At 39.2% G+C, this 22,666-nt stretch overlaps 1 protein-coding gene across 2 annotated transcripts in view; it reads left to right on the plus strand.

Moving 5' to 3' along the window:
• The window catches only part of NAV3 (neuron navigator 3), a 363,920-nt gene that overhangs the window by 111,469 nt on the left and 229,785 nt on the right, over positions 1–22,666 (plus strand). For both annotated transcript variants that reach the window (XM_065423439.1, XM_065423440.1), the window contains exons 2-3: positions 1,668–1,785; positions 2,469–2,521. In XM_065423439.1, coding sequence (XP_065279511.1) covers positions 1,668–1,785; positions 2,469–2,521 — 171 coding nt within the window. The remainder of the gene's footprint in view (positions 1–1,667; positions 1,786–2,468; positions 2,522–22,666) is intronic.

Raw genomic sequence — 22,666 nt, forward strand, 5'->3', positions numbered from 1 at the left:
CCACAGTCTGAGAACTGCTGTTTTAGAGAGATTAAAAACATTTTAATGGGACTGCTTTTCATCTCCCTCCTCTCCTAAGCCAGGTGAATGGGCATCACAACAGTGGATGACATCAGAATTAACAAATGCAAGGTGCTGTCCAAAGTTGTCTTCTGGGTGAAGAGGGGAAATCTAGCATGGCCACTCTTACAGAAGTGCTGTTTGAGAATGGGAGAAAGCAGGACCCTCTTTCATTTCCAGAATGTAATGCAGAGAAATTATTTTAAGTTCTACAGTAATCAAGATAACCAGTTATTGACATATCCTCAGGTACTTGAGAATAAAAATATTAGATCAAGCAAGTTATCCTGTAATTTATGACATTCCTTATTAGCAAGTGGAGAGGAGCCTTGTGATAAAGTGTTCAGGAACTTACAGAACTTATATGGAACCAAAGTTCCCAGGAGCCTTTGAAACTCTCTCTTTCACCCTAAGTGCAATACTTTATGGTGAGGTGCAGTAATTGTGTCATGATGGAGAACAGATGCTGATCTTGTGGTTAAGGTACAGAACTGAGATCCAGCCCCAGATTCTCTTCCTGCGTCCGCCACAGATTTCCTGTGTGATGTGAGCAAGTTGTTAACTGCTCTGTGCCTCTGTTTTTAATCTGTAAAATGGGGATACTACTGTTTCCCTAGCTTCCCAGGGTTCTGGTTCTGCGTGTGCTGCCCCTCTCTGCAGGCACTGCCCCTGAAGCTCCCATTGGCTCCAGGATCGACCAGTCGATCACGATCTACCAGTTGGTGACCACTGCTGTACATGTAGCTGTGCACTCTGTTTCAGTATCTATCCTCACACTTTCTGTACAAGTATTCTCACTCCCTTTGCTCTGTTCTGGGATGTCCTTAAGCTAGCATTTTTTAACCTTGTGCTGTCAAGTGGTATCTATTCTTGAATAAGATGGGCTGGTCAAACTCACCCCACCCCTCATTTTCATGAAGAATGGACACAATATACTTCCAGACTGTATGCTGTAATTCCAGTGACATGACTACTGTATATTTGTTGCTCTCACTCTCTTCTGTGCACATTACAGCAGGCTTATCTATAGGCAACAGAGCAAATGAACTGTCGCATAACAGCAGGAAGTTGTGATTATTTGCATAAAATAAAGGAGAAGCATTTTCAAATACAGTATTATGAATGTAAAACCCAGTGAACCGTTACACATACAAATTTCTGTTACCATTTCCTTTAAAATCAGATATTTTAAATTGATTGAAGAGTGTGTGTGTGTGTGTGTGTGTGTGTGTGTGTGTGTGTGTGTGTGTAAATTTAGAGAGATGGAAGTGGAGGGTGGTGTGGTTGTGGTGGAAGTGATTGATCTGTGACAGCAGTTTCCTTGATAGTCATAAGGGGAATTTTTTTTTCTTGGTCATACTGAGTTTGAACACTCATGAAACAAACTGAATCATTTCAAGTTTAAAATAACAGACAAAATGGCAAGAGGAGGGGAGGACTGTGTTTTTTAAAATAATGTTAAGACAGTTTCCTTTAGTGCTGACTTCTTAAAGTGGAATGTGATGCAGATTAGTTCTCATATGTAAGCCAACATTTGTTTTAACAATTTTTATTGTCTTCTTTCTCTCTTCCCCTCTCTCCCTCCTTCCTTCTCCTCTGCTCTGCAGATTTACACTGACTGGGCTAACCACTACCTAGCAAAATCTGGCCACAAGCGGCTGATCAAGGATTTGCAACAGGACATTGCAGATGGAGTTCTGCTAGCAGAAATCATCCAGATCATTGGTAAGATCTGTGCTCAGAGAAGCAGCATGAGCTGACTCCTTGCATAGGCGGAATGGGGAGGTGGGGGGTGGGAGAGAATATATAACTTAAGTTGGATGTATTTAACAATGAGATTAATCCAAATAATATATCTTGACTCAGTCCATATATCTCTGAAATGTATGTGTTTTTTCCTTGTCTTAATTAATATATGTGTGTGTGTGTGTGTGTGTGTATGTTTATGTGAGGATGTTTGGAAGTGGCTGTTTAACTATACTTTAAATGGCCCAAACTGTTTCTTACACACTTTGAATTGTCAGAAATGAATGCTGCATTAGAGCATATGTCTCCCATGTGTGCATTTTGTTAATTGGCGTGGCTCATACTTTTGGGGATGCCTTGAAACTATATCCTGACCCTGCAAAGACAATTTTGGAAGACTTCATGTCAGCAGTCATTTGGCAGGGGCTGAAGAATTAGCAGCAACCTCCTTCGCACTTCCCTTTTGCATGATTTGTGCATGTGGAAGAAACTGCTGCTAACAAGAGTGTTGTTACTGTAGGGCTGTACTGTACTGGGAAGGGAGCTCTGTGTCAACAAACCCCTGCACACTTTATTGCTTTGCCTTTTCTATTCTTCTTCTGTTGTTTTTCCCCCCTCGTTTATTCTTGTGGGTTTTTTTTCACTTTATTGTTTTTCTTTAGCCAATGAAAAGGTTGAAGATATCAATGGCTGTCCCAGGAGCCAATCTCAAATGGTAAGAATAACATAAATTCTTAGTAAATATTAGAATCTCTTCTCTTTGTTAAGATGCTTTTTAATGATTATTTATTTTGTTTAACTGTGGAATACTCAAACCCATGTTTACTATAAACGACTAATTCTCTTTTAATCTTCCTGATACCTTTATGAATATGTTTGGGGTTTGTCAATTCACTTTGGTACAAACTAGCTCAGGGTCTTGAGTTAGCTGAGCAACAAAATTTCTTGAGTCCCAGTTAACATAGTGAACTGTTGTAACAAACCTGCTCTTCTCCTGAATATCCAGATAATTTCATTTAACTTCAGTTTTAAAGGCAATAAACCCCACAATAAATTTTAAGGGGAGCCTTTGTGTCTGGACAGCTGGTTTTAAATACAGGCCTTGCCAACTTATTTTTGAATATAAATAGCCTTTTGGCTTGTCCACTCTGAAGTCCATTTAAATGCACTGACTCTAATATTTTCAGAAATAGCACGTTGGGCATATAGCTCTCTGACCTATAACTGGCAGCCAGCTAAAGACAGTTTAATACTCTCAGACAACTAGCCTTAATTGACTATGATTCAGATGAAGGCTTATTAATTTTTTGTTGTCTTGATTGGTTAGTAAGCTCCAGGCTTAATACGAGAAAACTTCATTAGCAGGTTGTGGAAATGACAGGTACAAAATCTGATTTTCAGTTACATCACCTCTCATCTACGGCAATCATTTGATATCAACACTGCGCTATCTTTGAACTGCTCCACTAGCCCAATTCCAAGAGTTGTAGCTGCTTATTCACATTCAAATAATGTGTGAATAATTTACCCATATTCACTGCTGGTAAGGCTTTGGGAGTGAGAAGATTTGGATATGTCTTTTGGTGAGGTTGCGTATTAGCAAACTACTGGAACTAGATAAGAAAGTGGAAATTGGAGATTATCAAGAGTGTTTACATTTAGTCACCTTTTTTTAGGCAAGTTTTTTTTCTGTAAACTGGAAAAAGAATAAGGAGAGATTTTTAGGTAAAATGAAACTAAGTAATTACATGGTTGTTTTTAAAACTTTGACAGAAACCAAAATCATTAAAATGGACAGTATCGTTTAGTGTTATCTCTGCTTTCTAACTTCTTATCTCACACACACACACACACACACACACACACACACACACACACACAGAGTTGTTATTATTCATTGCTTGTATTACAGCAAAAAGTAGAGGTACCAGCTGAGACTGGAGCCCCATTGTGCTAGGCACTATGCACATGAGTAGTAAAAGTCAATCACTGTCCTGACACGCCAAGATACATGTTAAGGGCAGGAGGAAAAACAAAAGTGTGGAGAAGTAAAGATTTGCCTAAGGCCACACAGGGGCTGGGAATTGAACTCAGTGTGCTAGGCCATGCTGCCGCCCTTGTTAGTGTTTTAATAGCATTTTAGATCTGTACATCTTAAAGCAGCATGCCAGGGTTGGGAGGCATCATTTTCTCCAGTTTTGCAGATGGGAAAATGGAGGTAGTGAGATGTTAAGAGGTTTGCCCAATGGAATACAGTCATTGGAGAGCTGGTAATAGCACCCAAGTCTCCTGAGTACCTGTAGCTTGTACTGTGCCCTAGCTACTGAATCTCGCTGCTTCCTTTTCAATAGCTGTTTGCCATATGCTTGCTTTCCTGGCATCATTTTGCTGTTTCTTTTGCTTCATATGATGATCACTGTTTGCCTTTGCTTTCTCTCCTCCTACACCCCAGCACAACTTGTTACTCTTCCGCTGGGGTAGCTCTCCGCTTTTCTCCTTAATTTGTTTCATATTGCTAGATTCATAGATTTCCAGGCCAGAAGGAACCATTGTGATCATCTAGTCTGAGCTCCTGTATAACACAGGCCCATAGAACTCCCCCCAAATATGCTAAGATCGCATTCTCTTTCTACCCCATTTTCAATAAAAGTGCCCCAGGAAAAAGTGTTCTTATTGAAAATGTAAAATAAAACAACTTTAATTTTTTAACAATTTTTCCATACAGTAAAAATTAAGTACGTAAATGCTGTGCATGGATCTACTGCGGCTGCTTTTTGCTTCTTGGCACCACAAAGTAGCTAGAAACCTAGTAGTTCTGGGCCACTTAATGTTGCTCCTGTGTAGAGGGAATCTTTGTGTGTTGTAGTGGCCCATTGTCTCATCCCACTCCTGGTTGAAGTCATAAGGTCATGGGCAGGACATACTTATGCCTCAGGACTTCACAGTGCTGGAAAAGTCCATTGGGGACATTGGCAGCCTTCAGAAATAAAGCTATCTTTGCCCCACCTCTAGCTTATGTGAAGAAAGAGGGCATTTACCTGGGTGTCCTACTGCTGAAAACATAACTTGTCCTGCCATGACCAAAAAACCACAGCAGGCAATGGATGTGGTTTAATTAGGCTGCAACTTTTATTCACGTAAAATATCTGGGAGTACCTGGCAATAAATTGTAAAGTGCAGGTCATCATCCTTTCCTTAATCATTTGCACATAATCCCCAACCAGGTTCCAGCTATCCCGCTGCTGGGAACCTGACACCCTCTCCTTTTATGAGGTGAAAGAGAGCTGTAAAAGAAAGGGAGCATCAGCTGATGCTCCCCACTATTCCAGACATAGGAACCCCAAACCCTACTTCTTCAGCTCCCTTAACAGAGGCTAGGAAAAGGAGGGGAGTCGGCTCCCTGCTGTATGAGACAGAGGACCCCCAGCTCCCTTACTCATCCCTTAAGGGATGCTTTCCTTCAAATCCTTCATCAATCAATTCTATCTGATAACGATATCCCTTCTGTAGTGAGTGCCCGCACTGGACATCCGCCACAAGTTTTACATACTAAGCTGTGACATTATAAGCTTAACCCCACTGCTCCATCCCAACAGGTCCCAGACTCACCATGGGGAAGGCAAAAAACCCCACCCCACCTCGACCAATCTGGAAGTGAGGGAAAAATTTCTTCCCAGCCCCCAAAGAAAAGTGCAACTAGCAAAATGCTTGCAGTGGATCATGAGGAAACCTGGTCCTTTTGCCAAGTTTGTGGGTGGTGTCAGCCCAATCCCAGTTAAAAAGGGCTTCTCCAGGGGTATAAATACCACCCCACCTCTTGTCAGCCTAAAGGGCAGCACAGCGACTTTCTCCAGACCTGGCCCCTAACAGCTTCCAGATCTTCCTGTCTGTCCCTGTAAACTTTTCCCCACCCCATAGTAGGGGGAATCTCTTAAAGGGGCCATGCCCCTTTTATTCCAGACAGGTTGGCAAAGCCCACTGGATAGAAAGCTGCGGTGAACGCATTCTCTCTCTATATATTCCAGTCATGTTACCAGCACTGATTCATAATTAACCAACAAGAAACAAAATACCTTCTTAGTGTTCTCTCTGACTCTTGTCTGTTTTGGAGATGATTTTTTGAGATGAGACACCTTAGTTGGCAATTCATCCATAATTCTAGTTCCTAAAAATCTAGTTTTTAATTATTTCCTTGCAGTGATCTACCCAAGTACTTCCTTTTCAATGTCTACAGTTCATGCTCACGTTGGCAATGTGCACATAGTAAGCTTGTGGCCAGTGGGGCACCCCTAAATCTTTCAATTCTTCTACCTGAACAATGGCACTAAATTTTATCAGACTTCGATGGTGCCTTCAAAACAGTCACTAATATCATTGAAGGCTTTTTCTCAAAAGTCCCAGGAACACATTCACATTGAGGGTGAAAAATGTTTATTGCTGAATACACAAAATTTGCTGGGAGAAACAAAGAACACTAATCCAAACCACAAAGCCACTAAAAGCATTCTAGAAAAGCAGGGCCGTCATTCCAGAGTCACATACACAAGGATCACCACAAACTTCAGGGCTCACAGACTCAGTTGTCACATGCTGTCAATTGACAAGTGGGAACTAAACTAGGACATCTTTGTTCAGCCATCTACCAGGGGTTTTTCTCTTGTGTCTAGATTTATTTACCAGATTTAGAACAACAGGAGAGTACCAGAATTTTGCACTTAAGAATGGGACCTGCCCTTCTTCTTCCTTGAATAAACAGTATGATATGCCTATCCCTGTCCAAAAGAGGGAGTAGTCTTTTTCTCAAATTAGGAACATTGGGTTTGGTTTTAGAGTGCTGGTGAATCTCTGCTATAGGAGACCTGATGGCTAGACATTGCAAAGTAATGTATATCTAATCAGGCAGAATTGCTCCACCAAGCCAGTCGATGCTTTTTGCCAATTTGGCCAAGAATCTGCACTTAGAATTGCTCTTTAGAAATCAATGTCTTCCCCTGTTCAAGTCTTTAAATCAAGAGTGGATGTATTTCTAAATTATATGTTCTAGATCCGACAGAAGCTACGGATTTGATTCAGGAATTACTAAGTGAAATTCTATGGCCAGGAAGTCAGACTAGATGATCATAATGGTCCCTTTTTAACCTAAAAGTCTTTGAATGTATGAAAGGAAAAAGGAAGGGATGGGCGTGTGGAGCTTGGATTGCCTTCATTGTGGTGAATTTAGCAACTAAAACCCAGAGTTGTGTCCAAACCCAGTGATGCCCTCCACTGTGAGAAATAAAAATGATAAATGAGGAAGCTATTTTTTTTCTTTCTGGGGGAGAGGACTCAACAAATATTCTGTATTTTCCTCATAAAATTTACAGGCCAAATTCAACCTCCAAATTGTATAGCTTCTGCCCCTGCCCAGTGAAGGAAAACAGAATCTGCACAGAGAGGAATGGATAGCATGACACCCATATACTGTCATCCTGCATACACCTGTGTGAAATGCTGAGAAGCTGGGAACTTCTCTGTGTTTCAACCTTTGGTTTTGAGGAGTCGATACTAAAAATAGTATCATGGTTTATTTTTAAAAATATGAGGAATTTAGATTAAGGATATCAAAGGTCAAATCTGTAAATATCACAGTGAAATTGGATATATACATTCTGGATATCATATTGATGTTTACACATCAGAGTATTTCCAAGCCAGTTTTTCCATTAAAGTGTGTTATACTCTGAAATGGTTTATATTCTGAAATCAGATTACAACTGGAAATATATATATTTTTAGAAATATAGGAGTAGGGACTTCCTCCCTAAATACCATTACTACACATTCAGTCTGGGAATTTGAAAGCCAACCTGAGTTCCTTCCTTCTCATGCCTGAGGCCTCCTCTTCAGGCCAATTTCTGACCTCAGTTATACTTGTGCAACCTCCTTGCCTTCTAATTCTGCCCCCTGTGTTTCTTGAATAACCCCATGCTTTCAGTGATTTGCACAGATGTACACAATTGGCTGTAATTGGAATGTAGAAGACGTATGCAAGAAATTCTAGAATCCAGCTTTCTCTCTCTCAGCTGTGTTGGCTCTGCAGTGCTAACATGAGTAAAAAAGCAGTATAAATTTGTTTTAGTCACTGTTGTAAGGAAGTATGATTCTGGGTGCACAAAAGGTACAGATCCACTAAGCAAAATGGTGCCTTTTTTATGCAGTGACTTTCAGAAGACCTACACTTCAAGGCCCAAACATTAGCACCAAGTTTATCCCAATTAACAGCAGAGCAGTCTGAAGTTTTATGAGTGTCCATTTTGGAAAGCAAAACAAGGAAATCTATTTTCCTACTAGTAGGGCAAAGACCACTGGCCTAATGGGTCTCCTGTACGTTTTTAAAATAACTTTGAAATCTTTACTGTTTGAGATGCATCTAGAGGCACATGAAAAGGGATCACTCACAAGTTCTCTAAGAGAGGCCACAATATCAGTATTGTTCAAACAGCAGGGCAGTTTCCCCTATCTATCCTGCATACTTATGACTTCCATCACTGCAATGTCTGAATATGCACTTTTTTCCACTTCTTAAAAGCCAACATCTCTTCTAAATAGTGGCTTCTAGACTATAGCTATAGAACTGGCTAAGAGCATAGAGGAATTCCTGTCCAGAATTGTATGCGCTGAAACCAATATGATTTTGTCTATGGGCGTTGTACAGCTATAAATTAAGAAGGGCATTGCACTTACTAGGGAAGGTAAGAAGGTGTGGAAGCTATATGTGTTGGACTCACTTGGTTGCAGGGTCATGCACAGGAATTTAAATTTCACTGCTTTTGAGGGGGGCCACGTTCTGTGCCCTCACCATGGCCCCAGGGCCAGAGGAGCTGTCAACTCCCACCGCAACTCCAGGGCTGGAAGAGAATGCTTTCCCTGCTGCCAGCCCCTGGGGCTGGAGGAACTATTTGCCCCTGTTAATTATTGGGAAGCTTGTCCACCCTTGTGCATGCCCCTGCTTGGTAGGAAAAGGCTTCTGATCATCTACAGTCAGGATACTGGAAAATTGAGTATCCTCTCTGTACAATGGGGCAGAAATTAAAACAGTTTCATTAGCATCTATGGTATTTTCCTTTACAGGGGAAATCTGTCAGCGATGTATATTGTCATCCAGTTTATTTATTGGAAACATTGGCCAACAAAACTGGGGAATTAGAGGGAATTAGAATTGGGGCTGAAAGATGCCTTTTGTCTCTCTTTCAGCTGAAACTGTTATATACCTAAATCAGGCTGAATTGCTCCATCAAACCCATCAATGCATTTACCAATTTGGCCAGGAATCTAAACTCAGAGTTGCTTGGTAAAAATCACTGTTGTCTCCTTTTAATGATCAAGTCACCAAGCATATGCTTAGTGGGCTGTAGAAAAATTCAGTTAGTTACATGTGTAGTTAGTCCACAAAGAAACAGAACTGATTCCATTAAATACCAATTATATACTTAGAATAATATAATACAGGCTTAGTATAGTAATTCACCAATGCTATTGAAAGAAAAGTTCTGCTTAAAGTCCTCTATATGCACCATGTTCACAATGTGTATGCATGAATATTGTACAAAATATTTTTATTTTAAATGAATGTTTACATTCTGAAGTCAAAGGTCAGGAAATGCCACAATTAAGGGTGTCCAGATAACCTTAACATGTCCCCTTTATGTATATTTGCACTGTGATACAATCTTAAATTACATGGTCATATATTATTTTTCCATATGATCTTTGCCTGATTCAGTGCACAGAACGGGTAGCTTTTCAATATTGGCAAAAGTCTCCATTAATTTGGGTGCCAGTTTGAGACACCTGGGCCTGATTTTTCAGAGTACTTAGCATTTGTATAGAATTTCATATGTTGAAAGCACAGCTCTCACTTCAGTTGCAGTTGTGAGTGCTCATCACTTGTGCAAATCTAGACCTAAACAGCTCATGTTGAGCATTCAGAAAATGAGGAACAATTAGTGGCCACCTATGAAAAGTTTGGGTTAAAGGACTTGACCAGCATCACATGGGGACTCAGAAGCAGAGATAGAATCAGTTCTCCAGGGCAGTTTTCCCATTTAGAGACCCCCTCATCTAGATCAATTTCTTTGTCAGAATCCCTCTCCCATTTTTTTCAGCTCAGTTGTTTTCTTATCAACATCTTTTTCAATCAAAATTGTATATATCCTAGAAATTAAACCTTCTGTTCTGGCTTGCTCCTGAGTCAACTCCTCAAATGTGGTTAAAGGTCTTAAATACTGTATCATAAAGCATATGCACAAGGAAGCAAAATTCAAATTGCATAGGCAATGTTAAGTCTGGCATTTCTTAACTTCTTACTGCTTAACTTAGTAACCTTAGTATTCTCTTAATGTAGTTTTTGTGTGTTTAAAAAAGAAGACATTCCACCATGTGGAACCATATTGGTGCCCACAGGGTTCATCAACAAGGTAGGAATCTTTAGAGCCACAGCACACACCTCTAGGACTGGATCGAACAGGGTAACCGGTATTCTCTATGTGGAGCAGCCATTAGAAGGGGTGTGTGTGTGTGAAACAGATACATGCTTGCCAGTGGGTTTCACAAATACATGCTTACAACAGAGAAATGTTAGGAATCAAAATATGGGTTCTCTACTAGATTCTGGGGGGGTCATCTGAACTCGTGGTTATAGACTCTTCTTCCCCTGGACACCAGCAGCCGTCGCATTGACAGCACAGGAAAGACTAGCTTCCTGCTCTCAGTTCCAGCATTCTCCAGCTATCAGGAAGAGCCATTGCAGGCTAGAGCATGCTTAGTGCTGACAGATTGTTCAGAGAATTTAGCTGCCAGCCTCTGAAAGGTATCTACCGCACATGTACAAACTGATTTTCAAAGTCCTATAACTGTACCCAATTTTGGTGGCTTTTAATGGGGACAGCAAAAAACAACTCTCTAATCCTAGGTTGATCTCCCTGTTGATCCCAGGTCAATTCCTGTTCCAAAGCATGCTGGCACTAAGATTCAACAGCTGTAAGAAAGTTTAAACATTAGCAATAACAATGTATTTTTTCCCAATTCTCATCTAATCTCTGATGTTTTTGCTGAAACTTTCCACACCAAAAAATAAAAAATAAAATAAAAATAAAATAAAAAATCAGTCTGAGCCAGGCACCCAAACATGGGAAATTTCAGGCCAAATGGCTAAAGTTTTTCAAAATTATAAGTACCTGACAACAGCATTATAATGGAAAATATTCGGAAACTTGGCTGTAGCTTTTGCTGCCAGCTCCATCTATAATAATATATATGTATATACAACAGACACAAACATGTAGGCACACACATTTTTTGAGGAAGGAAGTATTGAATTTTAGTTCTCTCCGTTTCATTTTTGCCATTTTTAATCATTACTTGTCTGATACGATTATAATCCTGCTTTAGTTTTTTTTTTTTCCCCCTGGAACCCTTTATTCTGCACTGAAGCAAGCAGTCCTCTTTGCAACCATATGAGATCAGAGAACTTTAAAAGAACCACAGGATTTTTGACAATTTCTCTTCACAAAGCGACTCAGTTATTCATTCGCACCAAACTGTGAGCTACATATTCCATTGAATTGCTCACATCTGATTGTGTGATGTCATAAAAGAAAAAGCTCAGCAGGAACACATCCTGGGTATCATGTGCTAGAGAACAGTGCACTAATCAGTAAAGAGGAAGCACATGCACTCATTAGCCCTTTAGTTTAGGGTTTTGAGTTGCTTGCCGTTTGAACACATTTAATCCTGAGTATAAGTCAGCAGCTATTTAATGAAAAAATCATGTATCCGTTTCAGTAAAGATAGAGAAAACACTCATCCTATATAGTGTAGCATATTAAAATACACTTAAAGTTGATCATGAACATATAGAGGAACTATGGCAAGTATTTTAGAAAGCACCTGTTGGTTACAGCAGTGAATACATTTCTCCCAATATAGTAGCAGAAGGATTATAGTAAATATGTCTGCTACATAGTGGTATATCTTTATGATCTTGTATAGTGAAAAAAAAGTAGCATGTTATGAATACTGGGAATGTCTAGAAAGCAGAAAATCATTTCAAAACAACTTTTTTTTACAGTATGTCCTAAGTGGCTTGTATTAAATGTCAGGTTTCATCAAATGTTTGTGTGATTCTTTTGGACTTGAATGTAAACACTAAGGAACTATATTACAATGTATGACCCCACCGTGGGAAATACAACTAGGTTATACAGTACAAAGATGTATTTGTAGTTAATCTGCTAGTGTCACAGACAAGTTATCACAAAGTCTTTTTATTTCATCAGAGTTCATTAATTCCCCTCCATATAAGGGCTTTTGACCATGTTCATAATAATATAAACTGAATCTTCTTACTTTTTATGTAACTTACCTATAAAAATTTGCTCTGACCTAAAACTTAGTACACAAGATCTCAGTTACAATTGACTAGTACCAATTTTCTTTTAAAATAAACATATACATTATTTGCCAGCTTTCTGGTGTCATAGGAGTTTTTAAAACAGTCATGTCATGGTTTGAGGAGGCATGGGCCAGATCCTCAGCTGGTGTTAACCAGCATGGCTCCATTGAAATAAATGGGACTATACTGATTTACCTTACCTGAGGCTCTGACCCAGTGTCTGGATATGTATTAGTTTCACTGTTGTAGTTCAGAGTCAGTCAAAGGTAAGGCTCAAGTTTGCACTTGATCATACCAAGATCTCACATGTTGAAAGCATAAGATTAGATCCCTGCGGTACTCTTGACACTTTGGTCACTTCTGCTGTTCTGGCTCGGTACTTCTCCTCAAACTGGTCCCTAAACTAGCTTTTTGCAGGAGCAATCACTCAGGTTTATATATACAGCATCAGCAACGGTGTGTGGAAGATGTAGGTGTGTAGGTATACTTAGTTTTTACACATGAACCTTGGGCCTCACTTTGGACCTCTAAGGTCTTTGGACCTTCTGTGATAAGCAGTCCTATCCTTACATAGTGTAAATTGGCATAGCTGAAGATATGGTCCAAATACTTCACTTTTTAATAACACCTACTGGATTTTGGGGAGTGAAAATGTTTGGAGAACTATTTCAAACATTTTTACATTCATGCACTTCACATAGATATGCTAACTTTGGCTATGGCTAGAAGTGAAAGTGACAACATACAATATGGTTGCTTGTACATCCAGGTAACTCAAGTGCTTCAGAAGACTATGATAAAAAAATTTTGGCTAAGCATCAAGGAGTAATCCTGGCTCTACTGAAGTCAATGCAAAACTCCCATTAATTTCAGGGGGCCAGAATTTTGCTATCAGACTTATGAGTGTACTGCTTATGAAACAGAACTTTGATTTTTCCCCTTCTCTAGGACTTTAGGCACAAAACTCTGTGTTAAGAGTGAAACCCCACAAAGGGTGCTCAGATAGCCTGTTGATGAGCATGAGATGAAAACGTAGATAGATGGATACATTGCAGGGGTTGGTTTATATGTGTAATCTATTTTAACTCTTTATACTGCAGAGATATGGCAGATTAGAGTGTTCTTTATACGAAGTTTTCAGAATATTGAACATATTGAATATTGAACAACACTTAGGTACAATGGCATGATTGAAGACTAGAATTTGAGCCTTCCATCTGAACACTCGACTTTTGTGGGTTTCTGATTTAAATTTGGATTTCTTTTGGTAAACTTTGCCATCTCTTTTATTTAATGTTGTTTTGCACCTCTTAAATTTTCTTTTAAATTTCAGTTTTATTTGAATCAATAACATGAAGACTGAACTTAAAAAGAAGCCAATGAGATTGGTTAAGCTCTGGTTTTCCTTATAGTTTCCTGGGAGCTCTGTATAGGTTAGAGCCAGAAAACCAGCCATGTGACCATAGGTCTGTATGAGATTTAATTAGATTTCAGTAAACAACTCTCTGTGCAATGCTTTGAATATTTAGAGATTATGACTAATTATTAAGTATTTTGTAGGACCTTTCATCTGATGAGCTCAGTGGTTCTTTCTGTCTTTCTTTCTGTCTTTCTTTGCATATATTTGAGGGTCAGGAGTTTGCATGTTGTAGGAATGATTTGTTGGCTATAAGTGGAACTGAACGTTTGCAGAGTCAATCACAGGTCTAAAGTGTGAAGTATAATTACATTGAAAACTGACAGGTGAATATGTGTAATTAAAAAAATCAGAGTTGATTCTTATGAAATCCAAAGGGCAAGTCAGTAGAAAATATTAAATTGTCAATGTCTCTCCTCCACATGCTGTAGTATTGTAGCTTCCAATATAATCAGCAGTGAGTGGTTAGAAAGCCAAAAGGGCATTGGGATGGATTCCATTTGCAAAGTTCACAATATGTCTAGGAGTAAAGTGCTCTGTAGTTTTATCTGTTTATGTATACTGTAAAGATTCATCCTGCCACTGATTGACATTACCATTCCTTTTAAAAGATGCTTTTTTCTGGTGTGCTGAACGCAGTTGCTATACTAAATGGTCAGGGAGGAGAGAATTGAAATACCCTCAAAGGTTTAATTAAATCTTCTAAATAGGCACTCTATTATAGTCTGCATTTTGACCTAGTGGAGAGGTATTTTGTTTAACAGAGTAAGGGGTACATCTGTATGATGCCTTCCACTTTTCTGAAGCTGGTTAATCTCCATAAATATTTAAATAAAGGTACATAACTGAAAGAGAGGCATTGCATAACTACTAAATACTATAGGCAGACTCACTGAAATAATGAAGTGCTTCTATTTGTTGTATCTGCTTATGTTTAAACATGAGCTTCCAGTGTAACACCATGGCCAAAAGGGACTAATGCGATCCTAGGATATATAAAGAGAAATACTGAGTGGGAGTACGGAACCTATATTATTTCTGTATTTGGTACTGGTATGACCATTATTGAAGTACTGTGTCTAGTTCTGGTGTCCATAGTTCAACATCAAGGATGTTGATAAATTGGAGAGGGTTCAGAGAAGAGCCACAAGAATTATTAAAGGATTGAAAAACATGACTTATAGTGATAGACTTCAGGAGCATCATTTGTATAGTTTAACTAAAAGAAGGTTAACGGGTGACTGGATCATGCAGAACAAATATTTGATAGAAGACTCTTCGGTCTAGCAGACAAAGGCATAATAAGATCCAATGACAGGAAGTTGAAGCAAGACAAATTCAGACTAGAAATAAGATGCAAATCATTAATAGTGAGGGTAATTAACGACTGGTACAATTTACCATGGGTTGGGGAAGATTCTACATCACTGGGGATTTTAAAATCAAAATTGGATATTTTTCTAAAAGATGTTATAGCTCAAATGAATTAATTCAGGGACGCTCTATGACCTGTTTCAAAGAGGAGGTTTGACCAAATGATCACAGTGGCCCCAATGAATCTATGAACCATGTAATCTCCTTAAGAAAAATATCTCACAGATCCTTAGAGTAGTATTTATCTTCAATTTTCTGACCTTCCTATATGTGCAGCTTTTTCACTGATAAGAGAAGTTCCACACATGTACACAGAGTAAAATACCAACATAGGGAACTACAGTAGAACTGCATTCATCCAACCCTCCATATTAACCGAACAACCAGCGCACATGGGTCCAGAAGCGGGCAATCTTTCCTGTGGCTGTTAAATAATCTCTGGATTATCTGAATTTTTGATTATCTGATCTAGTCCTGGTCCCAGTTAGATTGGATAAACATGTTTCTGCTGTACTGTGAAGATCTAAGCAGAGAATGTCGTGCTTCATACAACTCACAACTCTGTCCTTCCAAGTAACCTTTTACATTCTTGTATGAACAGATCAGTACATCTGCCTATTGCACAGTCCAAGTATTTGGGGAGTTAATTTGCTTTAACATTGCTGGGGTCACTGTTAAAATTTTGCATTGGAAGTGTAAGGTGGATGAATTTGGGTCACATATTTCTTTTTAATATCTGTTGGAGATGGAAGTGGAAGGTATGTGGGTTTTAAATAACTCCCTCATCATTTCCTCAAAAATTTTGCCTTCAAGACCTTCCACATACCAGTAGTTATTATTCTCTAAGGGGAATTTTCTCCCCCAAAAGCTTCCAATAACTTTATTTTTAATTTGTGTAGATGTTTTTTTGTTGAAAGGCCCTGGCTGAAATTGGAACAGGCTTTTGGGTTGACATTACTTGGGTAGTTCGATGCTGCATATTTTCATTAAATGCTTCCTTAATTATTCCATTAGTAAATAAAAGACTTTGTTAGGGAACAGGGAATGTCAATAGGGTATACCTAACATCCAGAAAAGTATTATAATTTCCATAGAATGATTCTCCTATGTCCCTTATATCCTGGTGAGGTAACAGGCCACCTGCACCAGTGAGTAAGCAGAACCAACTTAACATCTCCCAGTAGAACCAACAACAGCTGCTAAAAGGGTGGGTTTGCAGATGTACATCACCCACTCAGACTGAACATTGTCTTCCAGCAAAATTGCAAAAATACATTTAATATCAAAATGACATTATTGGGGGGCCATTGGAAATGGAACCCTTGACTAAGGAATGAGATTATTTTAAACTCTTCTAATTTATTCTGATCTTTCCCTATATTTGTGCAGATTTTACTGGACATGTATGTGTGTCTCCAACCTTGCCTCTCCACCCCTGTCACCAACCCCACCCCTCAATAGCACGAATCCATAGTTCCATGGAGAGCGCACCGCACAGTCCTAGGCAAAGGGAACCGTGCTGCAGAGGCCGCTCAGCATAGGAAAATCCATGCATAGAAGTTTCCCTTGGCATACAGACACTGGACGCAGTAATCATGGTACCTGAAGATTCCTCAGTGGGAACAGAGTAGGTTTTGTAGAACTTCAGGATAGATTCAAGGCTTTGGATAGTGTTTCCCCCTCCCCCCCCCATGAATTCCTATTTGGAAGTATTTACTGATTTTGGTAATAACCTTGATTACATTAGGTATGTACTTTTTTAATAGGGGACATTGATGAAAGCAAAAGCAATTCTAAAACATTCTTCCATTGTGCTATGTTGATAAGAACACCCATTTTAAAGAAGTGAGATCAACATGAAATTAGTCATTTTCAGAAGTTTGAAACTAGCTCACTTTCAGATCTTTTATGCCTGTTAAACTACTATACACTATACAGTATCAACAAGCACCCAGCCAGTTAGATGCACTGTAACACTTGTAAGAGGATCAGAAATCCTCTCTGTGTTGTGTCCTGAAGTTCCTGAGCTTTACTCCTTATCTTATGACTTAATATGGAAAAGAGATGGAGTAAAAATACTTGTTACAGCAGGGACCAGCCCTTCTTGAATATGTGGAAAGCACCTAGCACATAGTGGGAGCTACCATAAATAAATTGATAATAAAAATACAAGATACAATATGAACATTTTACACCTTTTTGGTAAATGAACCTTAGGGACATAATTCCTGTGAAGAATAGGTGAAAGCACCAACACTACCAAAGGAATGGAGTACGTGACAGAGAGAGATCCTTTGTAACTTTTAAGAAAGATGAGGCCAATCCTTTTAATGACTTCCAATAATTCCTTGTTATTTACACTTAATGTACATTTTCAAGAAGAGAAACAGCTGTATTGTATGGGGAATGGGTGTGACCCCTATATTTAAGTTGCCTTACACTTTCCAGATTTCTATAAAAGGACTTGGCAAACTTTCAAAAGAGCTGAACACCCCATTTTCACATCCAGAACAATAGGAACTTCTCAGTCCTGAGCTGTTTTGAAAATCAGGCCACGTTATGTAGGTGCCTAAATGCAACCTGAGTTGAGTTGAAAGTCTGGCTCATAAGGGTGGACAGATAAAAGGGGAAAAAAGAAAAAACTTGGTCTGATTTTCCATTTCATTATACCAGTTTTATACCAGTGTGACTCTGTTGACTTCAGCAGAGTCACACACCCAATTTATCCCAGTAACAGAGAATCAGGCCCAAAATGCATACTGGCAAAACCATAATATGTGCGTGTGCGCACATGCAAACACAATGTAATTAGAATAGCACACGGTGTTTTCTTCTATAGCTTGTTTGCTTTGCTACTTCAGTGTCCCCTCACTACCACTACCCCAAAGGAGAAAATAGTAGAGCTCTGGCTAGTTTATTTAGCACATGTAGTTGTAACACCTGGGGAAACTATATGGTGTTAAAAGCCTTCAGACTCATATGTCGCCTGTGTAGTGTATTTGGTCTGCTGTTGATTATTCTAATCTCTAATAAAAAATGTGAATACAGAATTGCTAATACTTTTCTCTTTATGACTGTACCTTACAATTTTCTGCACATTTAAAGAAGAGGTAAAATAAGTATTCTGCATGTTAGTGAAACATAAGTTTGCAAAATAGGGAAACAAGCTGAAAAAAGGCTCCCAAAACGAACAAAGTTATAAGGCAAAGTAAAAATGTGGGTGTTTCCCACACCACAAAGGCATTGCCAGCAAGACACAGATGTGTGCAGTATATGAGCCAATGGAAAAAAAAAAGTGAGCAAAGATACTGCTTTTGAATACTCCAGAATGGCTTAAAGTGGGCTAGGCCAAAAAAGAGAATAAGTTTGTGTATGTATGTGAGTGTATATGTGACCTAGCCAAAAGTGATGTTGCATTGTCCAATTTAAGTGGTGATTACAATATAGGCCATCCTCACCCTTGAAATATTTTCCTGTTCTTTCCAGGACTCACTGCTTCAAGCAGTAGGGCTGTAATGGATGTACAGGATACAGGGACTCACGCACTAGAAGAGGACCCTGTGCATATTTCTGATTGAAAACAAATAGTATTCGTTTAATTGTCTAATTTTTGAGCTTTGTACTCTTATTTCTCAGTCAGGCAGATCCACATCAGACACTATTCCCTTGTTTTAATAAAAATAGTTCTACAATGGTCTACAGTAATGGTTCACAATAATACATTAGATAGTAGTGATACTGCTATGCTATGGGTGATCGCTATACAATTCTGTGCTATAGTTGGATAAATAATAACAGCTTCTATAGAAAAACCTAAAGGTTGGGTCTCCATTGGGTACATTTCTGACTAGCCTCCCTGATGCAGTAGGGAGGTGCTCTTCGATGAATACATCAAGAAAGACCATTTCACGTTCGCATCGCTCTACTTCTGGTAGCTAACATTAGAAAGCATTGCTCTGTCCTTTTAAATGGAGCTGTGTCATTAGGATATATTCAAGTAAGCTGTCAGAGCCCTAAAACTTTATTATGAACTTATTAAAAATCGAATAGTTGACTAGTGACTGACGTGACACAGCAAGAAATATACTCATCCCAGAATGAAGTTGTGTACCCCCTATAATACAATGAATTAGGTATTTTAAATGACAATCACAGAATTGCCTCCAGAGTATGATCTATTTGATCTTCTAGTCTATCTCCCTTCCAGTGCAGGATTTTTCCTGTTGCATATTTATTACAGTTTTGTCCAATCTAATGTGAAATGCCAAGTGATAGGCGTTCTTGTATTCTACTGGTACACAGTTTCACAAGCTAATAAATGTTAGTCAGGTGCTTTCACTGATATTCTGGCTAAACTTTCCCCTTCCTAATGATCTGTTTTACTGAAAGGAGGCTGTTAAAAATGGTATGTTCTTTCTCGACAGATCTGTTCCTTGTGTGTATTCAGAGTATCATATGCTAATTCTAGTGACCAGCTAAATTTTTACTGCATTTCAGACCTCTCAGCACTGCAGAACTTAAATGAGAATGAGCTCTATGCTACTCCATCTTGTTTAACAGCAACAGAATTGTTTACTATTTTTTGCATTAATTATACCTGGAGGTTTAATTTGTAAGCTTGCTTATGAGGGTGGCTGTTCAACTTTTATTAGTGATAATGATCTATAGGAGGGAAAGAACCAAACCTGACTTTCAGATCTCAGGTTTATATGTTGGGATATGTAAAACAAACAAAAAACTTTACTTGTAAGCAAAGCACATTAGAAATCACTGTGGCACAAAATATACAAAACTCCGCAATACTTCTATTACATCACTTTTCAGAGTTGACCTACACTTCAAAAAATTGCAATGCCTGATTGCATTGAAGTGTGTTTGTACTAAGGAAAGTATATGTGGCATTCCATGGTTAGTTAGTTTCAGTAACTGCCAGAACAAATTTTCTCAGTTTGTAAGTTGAAATTTTTTTCTAGCTGCTAGCCCTATGAGCTCAATGAGAAACCTGTAAGTCAAGCTGTGTTCACCCTTCTCATGCATCACACCTATAATAAAGTTTCTACAGATAAATTCTTTGAGCAGTTATACCTTTGTTAACTAATTTCCCTTAGCTGTGCTGCAATTGGAGCTCAATAAGTGAATCAGAACAGAACCCATCTCAATCGCCAAAGATGTGTTGGCTAACAGAAATAAAAGAAATAAAAATCTATTTCTATCACTAAAATAAACATATATAATTTGAAAATATACACAGGGATCAGACCTGTATTAAGCAAGAAGATGCCATATTTACAAAGACACCTCCATACTTCACTTTGAGGAATCCAGAACATAGCATGGCTGTTTAACAGACACAGGCATATAGGCAGTAATCACATTCTTTGTGCATGTTCTTTTAAGGTAAGGAAACTTTGCAGATTTTTGTCTGTCTGCTGTGAGCTTCAGAAGAAGGCATACTAATCAAATGCAGAGATTTATCAGCGCTTCATATAAATATAAACAAATATACTGCTTTATTAGTCATTATTACTTGTCTTATGAGTACCTTGCCGTTCAGTTTAAACTTGGAAGTGGAGAAAGTATTGTCTGCCAACCAAAGGAGATGAAAGCTAGTCTTAGTAATAGCAAAACCAATCATAATAAATAGACATATTCTATATGGTGAGTCACTGATGAGTTTCAATCCCACAAATGAGCTATTCCCATAAATCTACTAACTACTGGTATTAGGTATTGTCATTAATTTGTGGAGAAGTGTCTGCTGTAGTTATTTATTTCTATAGAGCAGTGGTTCTCAAACTGTGGGTCGGCACCCCAAAGTGGGTTGTGACCCCATTATAATGGGGTCTCCAGGGCTGACTTGCTGGGGCCCAGGGGCAAAGCCCGCCCACTGCCTGGGGTCAAAGCCAAAGCTCGAGTTCCACTGCCTGGGTGACGGAGCTCAGATTTTGGCTTTGACCCCCCTGCCCGGGGTGGTGGGGCTTGGGCAGGCTCAGGTTTCGGTCCCCCCACCTGGGATCATGTAGTCATTTTTGTTGTCAGAAGGAGGTCACGGTGCAATAAAGTTTGAGATCCTCATTATAGAGTACTAAAATGCCACAATGTTTCCCATAAAAAGTAGACAATTCATATTTATAGTGCTTTATTTGTTACAGCAGATTTTAATATCTATATTCTTTAGCATTACACATAATAATTAGGTGTATTGTATTTGTGATATTACTAAATATTTCTTAGAGATGGATGGGTCCTAACTACAATAGATCTGTATCTGAATTATGAACTCCCTAAATTTTGGGTGGTATTTAGATGCGGGGACTTGGTTGGATCCATTTCCAATATCCACAGTAAGCCTTGCCATTTGGTATTTTTTAAAGACTACAAACAAAAATAAAAGCATGCATTTTTTATAAGCAATTTTTAAAAATATAAAGATAAAAGACCTGATCTTTAGAAGCAGCCTCCCATTTTATGGGAACAACTTTTCAGGCTCCATTAAATAAAATATAATTTGGACACTGCTATCTGATTGTGATCATGGAGCAGGTTGGTTTCTAAATTACAGACATTTTGCCTGAGTTTGTGTGTCCACAAAATTGGAGCCGGGTCTCAAAATCAGCCCCAGATTTTGTTGGATCTTAAAGAAGATTTATATTATTACAGAAACTTTTGGTCACTCTGAAAATTAATTTCATTGTCAAGCATACAGACTCATTGATAGCACTAGATTTTGGTATGGCGTGTGTTTGCATCTATCTAATATATGGGCAATGAAGGATTTATTGTGTGGTTACCTATTCATCCCAGGCTTTTAATAAAGAGCTCTGTTTTGTAAATGATGTGATAAATTCTGAAGTGATGATTGAAAATACTGTTTAGCATATAGACTACCTGAATGTAAAGATTGTATAATATGTTGAGCCATTACTGTGGGATTCTGAAACCAAAATCTTTGTTTAAAAAACAATTATGGTTGTGAAGTGACAAAAATGTATTATTTTTATAAAATGGGCTGACCAACACTTTGGGGAATTAGTGACAATGGTGCAAAGTTGTTCACTGGTAGCCTGATCCTGCACACATTTATATGTACACCTCTGTTGGTAGAATTGGGCCCATGTTTGGTGTTCCTGTGGAAATCAATTTGCCTACCTGCAAACCTTGAGTTCTATACTTTCTTGAACTGGTTCTGTTAGGATTGCCAACCCTCCCAGTTTCGCCCGGAGTCTCCCGGAATTGGACTCTGTCTCTCGGAGGCTACTGAAACCAAACCGGGAGATTTTAGGCTGCTAAAAGTCTGGTGGCGCACTGGGGCTAAGGCAGGCTCCCTGCCTGCCGTGGCCACACGCTGTTCCCAGAAGCAGCTGGCACGTCCCTGCGGCCCCTGGAGGGGGGCCCAAGAGGTCTCCGCGCGCTGCCTTCACGCCGAGCGCTGACTCGGCGGCTCCCATTGGCCGTGAAGCATGGGCAATGGAACTGTGGGGGCAGTGCCTGTGGGCAGAGGCAATGTGCAGAGCCGCCTGGCCCCTCAGCCCCCCACCCAGGGGCCACAGGAACGTCGTGCTGGCCGCTTCCGTGAGCGATGTGAGGCCAGGGCAGGCAGAGAGCCTGCCTTAGCGCTACTGTGCTGCTGACTGGGA

This window comes from Emys orbicularis, chromosome 1, assembly GCF_028017835.1.
Source record: "Emys orbicularis isolate rEmyOrb1 chromosome 1, rEmyOrb1.hap1, whole genome shotgun sequence".
In the NCBI taxonomy this organism is placed as follows: domain Eukaryota; kingdom Metazoa; phylum Chordata; order Testudines; family Emydidae; genus Emys; species Emys orbicularis.